General features: G+C 38.8%; 1 protein-coding gene across 2 annotated transcripts; it reads right to left on the reverse strand.

The window, feature by feature from the left end:
* Positions 1 to 2,490: 2,490 nt before the first annotated feature.
* Positions 2,491 to 8,550, reverse strand: jpt2 (Jupiter microtubule associated homolog 2). 2 transcript variants are annotated; one of them, XM_034712010.1, is made up of 5 exons: positions 8,389 to 8,550; positions 6,211 to 6,365; positions 5,680 to 5,831; positions 4,556 to 4,592; positions 2,491 to 4,041 (listed from the first exon to the last, which is right to left on the reverse strand). In XM_034712010.1, the coding sequence occupies exons 1-5, from the start codon at positions 8,442 to 8,444 to the stop codon at positions 3,758 to 3,760; spliced, it is 684 nt and encodes a 227-aa protein (XP_034567901.1). In that variant the 5' UTR covers positions 8,445 to 8,550; the 3' UTR covers positions 2,491 to 3,757. The 2 variants fall into 2 exon arrangements, with proteins under 2 accessions (XP_034567901.1, XP_034567902.1); XM_034712011.1 differs by having other exon boundaries at positions 2,491 to 4,020; positions 8,389 to 8,549.
* Between the last annotated feature and the right edge of the window lie 1,810 nt (positions 8,551 to 10,360).

Below are 10,360 nucleotides of genomic sequence, written 5' to 3' on the forward strand. Positions count from 1 at the left end.
ATTCATCGTCACATTGTGCTCTTCAAGCTGACACCCTGAAGAGAGATGGAAGCATTAATATACATGTATGAGCAAGGCTGGAAAATCAGACAAACAGAATGAAAGCACTGAAAACTGAACAACCTTAACATTTACTTTTAGATTTAAGACTTTTATCAGAATAAACCAACAGAGGTGTTTCTAATTTCCTTCAGTAGGTGGCAGTAAAAGGCCGTCAATATTTACATGTTGTACCAGTCATCAGGAAGGTGGGTGGTCCTCCCTCAGTTTTCCTGCTGTTTGTTGTAGTGGAAACATCAGATAAAAACGTACACAAGTTTTGATGTTCTTGGTTTTACTTTTGAACAACCATATCTTTAATTTTACTGAGCATTTAAATTTAACTAAATCCTGTCACTGAACTTGCTTGGTCACTGTGTACCCTCTATTTAAAGTAATGTTTGGAGATTTTATCTTCACACTTTGTCAAAAACATAGTGGAGATCAGGGGTTTCCAAAGTGGGGGTCAGGACCCCCTGGGGGGTCGCAAGACACAAATTGGGGGTCGTGAGATGTCTTCCAGAATGTGTTTTGGTTTTTTCAATTCATCTAAAAACAGTACATTTTACCCATTATAGTAAAAAATATTGACAAAAATAGTAGCTAACCTTGAAAATATTTTTTTTTATGAGTTTTCTGCCCTTCTTTTTGCCAGATGACTCCTAAGTTTAGGGTTAGTGAACAGTTAATTATCAAAAGCATCAGTAGCAGTAGGTTAATTTATAAAGGCACAGAAAACACAACCACATGCTCATTTAGGGAGGTTAATTTTCTGCAGACCAGATAAATGAAGCCACATTAAATCACTTAGAGGGACAGTGGGGGTCCCAAGTCTTTGGCATCTATATCATGGGGGTCGCGGGCTGAAAAGTTTGGGAACCCCTGGTGTAGATCATTACTACTCATTTGATAAATTACAATAAGCAGTGAAACAATAAAAACAATACAGTGAGGTAGGTATTAATGCTCCAATTTAAGATCCTCTGCACAGTGCTTCACTCACCCTGCAGCGACTTTGGATCTCTCAGCTCAGTGTTTTCTTCCTGCTTCCAATTTCACAACTTCAAGAAAGTGCATAATAATAATAATAATAATAATAATAATAACAATAATGTTGAGCTCTGTTTTTGAAACTCCTCATTGTAAGGTTCCATAAAAACAGCAATAACTCACTGTATGGATTGCGAATCATTATTAACCATATTTAAAAGATAAATTGCAACGTTTAAATTTTAAGCTGGACCTGACCTCTTTTTGGTGCTGTTTCGGATGTCTCCAGTTTTCCCAGCTTAATAAATATGAACTGCTATCCTGTGCACTCATCATAGCAATAATAAGCTGATCTAATGTTAACTTGATGTTTACATGTTATCTTTGTTTTAAAATGAAGACCAATCTGTTCCGTTGAATGCTTTATTACAGCTTCCTCAATAGAAGAGAGTTTAAGTACATTTTTGCTTGACATCATGTCACTCCTCTTGTTGTAGTTTGTTCCTCACATGTTCTCTCTTGCTTTTGATTTGAGAAAATTCCAGCTCATGCATCTATTTCATTTCCTGCTTTGACATTTTCAGTGTTATTTTCTTTCATTTTAATGTTTTTAGATATTGTTTTTATTTTAAATATATTTTTTGGGGGAATTTTTACCTTTATTGGATAGGAAAGCTGGAGAGAGACAGGAAATGTGGGGAGGGAGAGGGGGAAGACATGCAGCAAATGGTAGAGGTCAGGAGTCGAGCCTGGGGTACGACACCACATTTTCAGATACTATATTAATGCTAAATCATACTGACGGTTCCCAATGCAGAGCAAAAATATCTTTATTTAAATTTTCTTTTTGGTTTGGATAATTGAGTACTATTGTTTGTAACTTTTATGTGATGAGCTTTCAAAATATTAGAATAACAAAATGTTGGGCATTAGAATGAATGTCAAGTCAGGATACAGTTTAACAGGCACTCTCATGGGATCAGTACCTATCTGTCTATATACACACAAACACATAAATATATATTTCTGTTGCTTAAAGGAGGAGATGAAAAAACGCAGTACAGATCACAAAATGTTGTGACAAAGCTAAAGGTCAATTTTCCTCCTGGGCAAAAAGAGGCCATTTGTGTTTTCCTTTTCTTTTAAAAAGAAAAAAGTTAAAGTACTGCTTAAGGCCGACCTGGAAAAAAAACATGTGTCTGAGGTTACTAAATCAACTTTGTTTGAAACAGAAAACATTCAGTTTGCCAAATTTACAATGAACTTGGCAAGTCTGTGTCTCTTCAGCTGTCCTGTCCATTAAAAGGCAAAAATGCCCACAAATATTTTAAAGAAATTTTTTTAAATTCAACCCAAGTTCTCCAGTCTCTACACCTCTTTTCAAAAGTCAGTATTGGGTCCAAAATATATCCAATTGAGTCGTATTTATGCGTTTTTAGAAAGTAGACAAAATTAACAAACTGTAAATGCAAAATAACAGTTTTATTGCAATACACAGGACTTCTTGTTTCTGCTGCACTCATTACCTGCCAGGCACATTAACACAGGGGGGGCAGGCTGGCATCAGAATACCATGAATGTGCTTCATGTAGTGGATGAAAAGTTGATTAACAATGAGCCCACCTGGACTCAGGTAGGCCCCATGCTTGTCCAGAGTTCACTTGTCTTCAGCCGTTTTAATTTAAAACATAAACAGAGGCCTACCCCAAGCGAAACAAAACAAAGAGGCGTGTTCTCAGCTAAAGCAAGCAATGAGGACGAAGCAGAAAAGTACCTGCACGTTACAACACATAAAATCAAAATGGAATTGTTTTAAGGAAGCAGAAATATTTGGGACTTTGGGGAGTAGACGACCGCATTCATCTTTGTTTCGTTTCATTTTTTTGGTATCTTTATCTCTGACCAGTTTGTGTTCAGACAGCAGGTCAGCAATGATGGACACAAATGAAGGAATTACTCATGAGAAGGCAACAGCGATAAACAATGCTGAGCTGATATAAGGCTTTTGATTATACAGTCATTGGTTGTTTCTTAACATACATTATTTTGAGAATGGCTTGTATATTGTATATAGCCGTTCAGTAAGCATCAGGCAATGCATAAAAAGGTGGCACTAGTGGAACTTCCTGAAACATTTACACCAAAGACAAGATCCATTCACCCCCCCCTGACCGGACGCCTAAACGTTAAAGTTTAAAATGATCACTCTGGTATTTGAGTCTGTCCTCTATGAACTTTCACGCCAGAATTTTGGTTAAACTGAATCGTTTGAAATAGGACTGCAGAAAGCTGAAAAAAATGTAGAACACTGCAACATCCAAACCATTCCTGCAAAAATATTTGCAAAATGAGAAATAACTGTGCCTTAAACCAAACGAAAAGCACACTTACAGGAACTGAGTAGAGAGAAATATCAAGATTGAACCACATCACAGCTTCAGTGATTAGATAACAGCTAGAGTGTTGATTGATTGCTGATTGTATCATTGCAGGTTTCAATGAAAAATGTGAAGGTTGATTGGACAAAGAGCCAGACACAGGACTGAAAGTGCAAGAAGCTGAGGACAATGTTTCTGTTTAGGAACCTAGTTTGAAACAAAAGTTCCTGTTCTGTGTTTAGATGTGCAGCTGAAGTAACCGTGGGGAGAGGGGTGTTGGAATGAGAGAAGATTATCAGGAGAGCAGAGGGGAGTGTATGGACACAAACAGGAGATGTGTGTTAAGCTCATCAGTAGAATACCACACTAGACTTTCCTCCGGGGGGGTTGAGAACACGATTGTGTGAGCGAGGTTTGGGACCCAGATGAGGCTCGTGGTTCTTCCCCTCTTCGGCCTCTGCGTCCTGAGGTGGAGGTGAGGAAGAAGAAGGAGAAGAGGGCTTGGGCTGAGGGGGGGGTGCGGCCTCAACAATGGGCGCTTCCTGGACCGGCACAGGCACTGGGGGGGCGGCTTCTTCATTAACTTCAGGCTGGCTGGCCTTGACTACGGGTGCTGGGAGAGGTAAAGAAATGTCTTCCAGAGATGATGGAAACAAATAATGTTCCAAAATCATAAACTAAACAAAGAAAACTGCAGCCTTGCCGACACCACTCCAGTCCATCTGCGCCCTTTACATCCACATACAGCTGTTTTTATCAGTTCAAATTTACATAACACTCTTAATACATAAAAGTGACAAATGTACATATATTTTATACTTTTATATACTTAATATTCAAAGTACTTTTTGTATCAGATTGAGATGCTGCTGTATGAAAATGCTGCCAAACTGTTTTTTTTGTATTATTTTTTACAATGGCAATACAGTGCCTATCCTATCCTAATTTCTTCACACACACACCGGGCATGTACACACATACACTCACTCTGCACTTTAATATTCCAGTCTTCAGTCAAAATGTTGATTTCTTCCACCACTGATTGAACCAGTTTATTTTAAAACAGAATATCTATATTCTCATTCCTGCCAAAATCTACCCAAAAACCAGAGTCCTGTGGACATTCCTTCTTGGGTAAACAAACTCACCTGGTGATTCTGGTTCAGGTCCCACACCTAGATTGTCCTGAAATGGAAAAAAAGTTTGCAAGTTCTCAGTGTGTTTAATAAAACAACTCAAAATAGGCTAAATAAAGAAATGAAAAAAGTGCAGCCTTATATTTAGATCAATGCTTTGTGATGTGGCTTAGCATTTTCTTTGTAGTCATAGGAAATCTTATCACATGTGATCTGCATCACAGCAGGCAAGAGAGCAAAACCCAAGCTTTGAGTGGTGGGACTGAATTTGCAGCGATAAAATCTCCCAAACCAAGAGATGCTAAATGAAAGAATAATCACTGTAGTATAGAGTGCATGTCTTTGTATGTCAGAGGTAAAAAAAATATTTCTGTTTTCTTTTTTAATCCAGAGAGAACAGTCACTTCTGCAGGATGAAATGACACAGAATGACAACAGTCCTCAGGTCCTATCACTGGTCTTTAAAACTGCCTGGTGTGATAATCAGCCTTTTCAGCTTCTCTGCAGGGAAATAAACACACACTAATGAAAAAGGTACGTTCCCCCCTCTAAGTTGCCCCTTGTGAGCAAATTAGATCTCTCAAACTGAAGCCAAGCAAAGTGAAGTACTGCAAAGCAAAAAAGCTTATCTAAAATCTTCTTAAAATTCCTTTTTGCAGGATAAACATCACTGCATTGCCGTGTTTTCTGGGCTGCAAGCAAACAGCTGTATGAAGAACAAACACCATCACTCACCTCAAAAAGAGAAAACTAATGAATACTGTGATTGCTTAAAACGTGATTGCGTTGAAATCTACATGTCTCCTTTTTGAGGTTGTTGCAAAATAGACATTGCAGTCTAAGCTAAGGGGATGGTTGCACAAACACTATTGATTCACAGAGGAGACAGACTGATACAGGAAGGGCTGTGACACAGTTGCTGTGTGTTTGAATTCTTACAGGATGCAGGGGGGGATTAAATGTCTGATAAAATAGGTGATAAGTAGACTTTTGGACCCTAGTTACACAGCAGGGAGTAAACACTGTTTATATTTGTAAATAGAGGTTAACTAAAGGCTCAGGTGTGGTGTGAAAACGTTACACTATAACAATAAGAAACACATTAAACAATTGGAGAATGCTTGTGCACAGCCTACCTTTGGCTTATTTGGATGGCCTCTGCTCGGGCTCAGGACAGGTGCACTTTCTGCAGCTCCAAATATGTTGCTGGATGGTCCGCCTGGAGGCATGGGTCTCTGTGCTTGAGCTGGAGGTTCAGGGTCGCCGAATATTCCACTACTCTTCCCACCTATGTAAAGGGATTATTAAAATGTGTGTTATGTTTTCAACAGGACTCCTTCTCGTTTAGATTGGTAGTAGGCAAATTATAACATATCCTATACAGATACTAGATTGAGAACAGTTACAGACCACAGCAGGGATGCAAATGCCACAGTAAAAAAAAATGCAGAGACAAGATAGTCAAGATGACTCTGCAGTCCCTGCTGTAAGCCTCTGAGTATTTTTCCCACAGTGGAACAGCCACATACTCCACAACATCTGAGAGTGGATCGTGAATGGTTTCTATGGTTTCTATATTTTGGAATTATCACATTGTAGTAACAGATCTCACACTCTGCACATTGTGAGATGCTTTGACTGGCCTGCCTCTGACATGCTGGCCTGACCTGGAGGATTGGAGCGTCTGCTGGGTGCACTCTGAGTCTCCTCTGGTGGAGAGAAAAGTTTAGAGGCCATCTTATTAGGTCTTCTCGATGCTCCCGCATCTTCTTCATACCCCCCAAACAGGTTACTGGAGCCACCTCCAGGGGGCTGCAACACCCTGAAATCCGCAAAAACAACAAATTGCCACATTTAAAGATCATATTTGGACCAATTACCTTGGATTAATGTGATCTAGCATAGGCTCACAGAGGGACCAAGTTTTGAATAACAGGTTAACTTGAAATCTTGACAAATTGATGACACTGTAGAGCTGAAAAAAGTTATCTTTCCCATAAAAATGTAAGTGCCATGCAAAATATTTTGATTGTGCATGAAACCTTTGTTGTGATTTTTCAATAAACTTTCTAAATATTTGCTAATTCCATCTTCTGTGATGTAAGGACTTTCTACTATTATTTGTCAGTAAATAAAGAGAAAAAGAAACGCCACCTTGAGCAGAAGTAATTGGCTGATTGTCCATTACATTATAAATAGTTTATAGCTGCCCTGTTTCTCTAAGCCAATTAACCAAAGCTAACACCCCAGGATGTTAACCCATAGCAGATTTAACTGGAAGAATGTCTTTAATTCAATGAGGCTAATACAGTGGCCCTGAAGGACAAAACAAATTTACAAAAGATGAAACACTTTTACAAAGTTGGAGGCAAATTCACATTTAGGAAAACATTTTATATTACCAAAATTACATCAGCAAAACACTTTTACCAAGGCCAAAATAAATTAACATTTAAGGAAACAAATTTACAAACGGCGGAACACTTTTACCGTTTAGTCTGACTCCGTTTAACCTGACTCTGTTTAGCCTGAGGCTATGTAGTCTGAGGCTGATTCATCTGAATTCTGACACATGATGAAGGTTTTGCAGAGATATGACGGAGCTTTTCTGGAGACATGATGCTTTATCATCTGAGGTCTGACACCTCTCTCTGAGAACCAAGGATGTCCTAATAGGTAAACTATATCCATCTCAGTTTGGTTTCTCTCCATCAAAACAAACTAATTGACCCCTCACTCAATCACTTCCCGTATTTGGTACATTCTCTTTCTACGGTGGCCCTGAAGTGCAAATCACAGAGGCAATTCAGAAAACACAACTGCATTAACCAAATCAGAAGAAGTAGTAGTTTTCTGATTTGCTGTAGTGGTTTCTGAATTGCCATTATGATTTGCACTTCAGGGCCAGCGTACCTTTCTGTAAAAATGAAATGTTAATTTGTTTCAGAAATGGTTAAAGTGTTCTGTTGTTTGAAAATTGTCTCCAACTTTGTAAAAAAAAAATCTAAGATATAAATTTGTTTTGGCCTTGGTAAAAGTGTTTTGCTGATGTAATTTTCTTTTATAAAATGTAAAAAAATTTCAAAAATGTAAATTTGTCTCAAACTTTGTAAAAGTATTTCATCTCTTGTAAAGGTGTTTTGTCCTTCAGGGCCACCGTAGGCTAATGATACAAATAACTGTGATCAAATACGTCATATTTTTTGCAGGCTGACACACAAAGTTCATGTGAAAACACAGGATAACCTGCTTGTACATATGTTACAGCCCAGCTTAACGCCATAGCCAAATAACATGTTTGATTATACACCCGGTATGGCGCCATGTGTCTTATAACTCTCCAGTTTGCTAACCATGAAGCTGCAGTTTATAACATTATTAAAAACCACAACACATGTGAACCCGGCTAATCTGCAAAGATGACTCAAGTCCTGACACCCTGGAGTCAGAAACAGGAAATTAAACCTCTTTTGAATCGAACAATGTGTCTTTCGTTCCGTTGTTGGAGCACAAAGAGGAGCAGTCTGAAGAGGATTTCACACTTCCGCAGGGCACAAGACAACGCCTGCTGTTAGCTACATGGCTAATATCTTGACTAAAACTTGAACCAATGAAGCTTAAACTCAACAAAATGTCGGATATTTAGCTCAAAGTGTATTTTAGACATAGCCTGGTTTCAGTAATACTTTGAAAGCCACAGGAGGAGACTATATGAAGAGCTGCTGTCACACAACGTTAACCCACATACAGATAACAGCAGCCCGACCGACTTCTGTGCTCGAAATAAAACACTGTACGCAGATAATTCAAAAGTCAACGTATCCATATAGTTATATATTATTTACCTCGAGCTTGGTTTTGAAGCGGCATTCAGCCCTTGATACATGTTTGTCGAAGTCATGGTGGTTTTGTTTTGAGCCTTCAAGTTTCCGAAGACAACTTCGTCAGTTTGCCAACTGGACCAGCAAGTACTCCTAACTGCGCATGCCCAGTGAAACTCCAGCGTAAAGAATTTCAGACCATCCCTCTGTGACGCGGTGGAATGTAACTGGTCCACTGCCAACCTGCGGAGTGCGGGGTGCGCTCGTTTTAGTGCACCCGGAATCCCAAAGTCTATTGTACTGGTCTATGTGGAGGACAGACTTCTTTTGTGAAACATTATTGCATTTTTTAATGTATGTTTCTGTATTTAGTGAAACGTTTTCAAGTGTTCTATGTTTTGTTCATGTTTTGTGATTTGTATAATATTCTTATCTGGAATTAAATCCTTTTTTTCATGTTTATGTGTTTGATGTATGCTTTTTCGTTTAGTAAAATGTGTTTGCTGTTAAGTGAAATGTTTTTGCATCAAGAGATGTTTGTGCAGTTGAACCTCAGGGCCACAATATGTCTTGTATGTCTTGCATGTCTCGCCACGGTAACTAGCTAAATACTGCGATGTGCAATGCTCATGATGGATTAAGGTAGGGTCAGACAGACCGAGTCTGTCTTGAAGTTGGGTCTCAGTTCATAATTTGACATAGAGTGGTCTAGACCTCCTATGTTTGTAAAAGCGTCTTGAGATAACGTTTGTTGTGATTTGGCGCTATACAAATAAAGACTGATTGATTGATTGATTGATTGTATAATCAGGGGCATCGCCAGGAATTCTGGGCCCCCTGAAAAGATATCTCAGTGGGCCCCATCACCACAGCCAACCCTACAAAATATAACATTGCTGCTATAATACTGGTTTATTTGCAATAAACAAAAATATATGCTTAAACTATCCTGGTTAATTGACTCAAATCTAAGCTACATATCAATATATATATATATATTTTACAATTTCTCCAAATGTAATTGCACAATATTGACCTTCAGACTGTCCACCTCTTTAAACAAGATTATTTGAAGCCAAGTGATTTGTTGAATAACAACAAGGGGGCATTGAAGTATCTGATATAAAATAAGTATCTGACATAAAACAAGTCAAGGAGAAATCTACGTTGTCTCAGACTCTCAAGGACATTTAGATAGAAACCCCCTTCCTGTTTTGTGACTTGCAGGGATAAGTTTTGCGACCCTTAGGTTAGCAGAACTGAAGGACAATACAATAACTGACTTGATGTTAAGATAAGTTTGGGCTCTGTAGTAGGCTATGACACTGGCTCTCAGACCTATAAAGGGTCTTGGTCAACAGCATTCTGGGAGTCAGCAGATTTGCAGAGCTGTTCTCCCAAGCATTCCGCGATGCTTGTTCGATACTGGTTTTGATTCTTGTAATAAACATATTACTATGAAAGCAAGCCAGTGTCACGAAGATTTCATCTGCATCTACACATCACGGGCGGTCAAGATACGACAGCATTATTTGGTATAATCTAACCTCATTAAGTATAATAAAACTCTCCTACCGTTTACTTTCAATCAGATTCAGCCCCACTTGATGCTATTAAAATAAGACAATGACAAGCATTAGTATGCATAGACAGCTGTTTAAATCACACTAATAGCCCATTGTATATGCGTTTTAAACTTATCAATCACGCATCCACATTGATTGATCAAGGCTCACGGCCTGTTACGCAGCCACTGTCCACTCAGCACCCTGCCTGCTGCTGACAGACAGCTGTGGTCCAAATGTAAACAGAGACTTCCCTTTTTCCCAGAATGGAATTCTGAATGTTTGTTTATTTATTCAGACAATTTTAGTTATTTTATTGCAGTTATAACAAAACAAAAGAAAAGTGTAGAAGAAACTTTTCAGGCCCATTAGGGGCCCCCCTCCCCACTTGGGCCCTGTGTAGTCAGTCCCACTTTTCCCCCCACTAAGAC

Source organism: Notolabrus celidotus, chromosome 20, assembly GCF_009762535.1.
Source record: "Notolabrus celidotus isolate fNotCel1 chromosome 20, fNotCel1.pri, whole genome shotgun sequence".
NCBI classification, from domain to species: Eukaryota; Metazoa; Chordata; class Actinopteri; order Labriformes; family Labridae; genus Notolabrus; species Notolabrus celidotus.

What these genes read in the sequence shown, in the direction of transcription:
- jpt2 (XM_034712010.1), bottom strand. Translation starts at nt 8,444, where the DNA reads ATGACTTCGACAAACATGTATCAAGGGCTGAATGCCGCTTCAAAACCA. An exon ending in GCTTCAAAACCAAGCTCGAG is followed by an intron (nt 6,366 to 8,388) that starts GTAAATAATATA and finishes TGCGGATTTCAG; the next exon opens with GGTGTTGCAGCCCCCTGGAG. An exon ending in GCCATCCAAATAAGCCAAAG is followed by an intron (nt 4,593 to 5,679) that starts GTAGGCTGTGCA and finishes TTTCCATTTCAG; the next exon opens with GACAATCTAGGTGTGGGACC.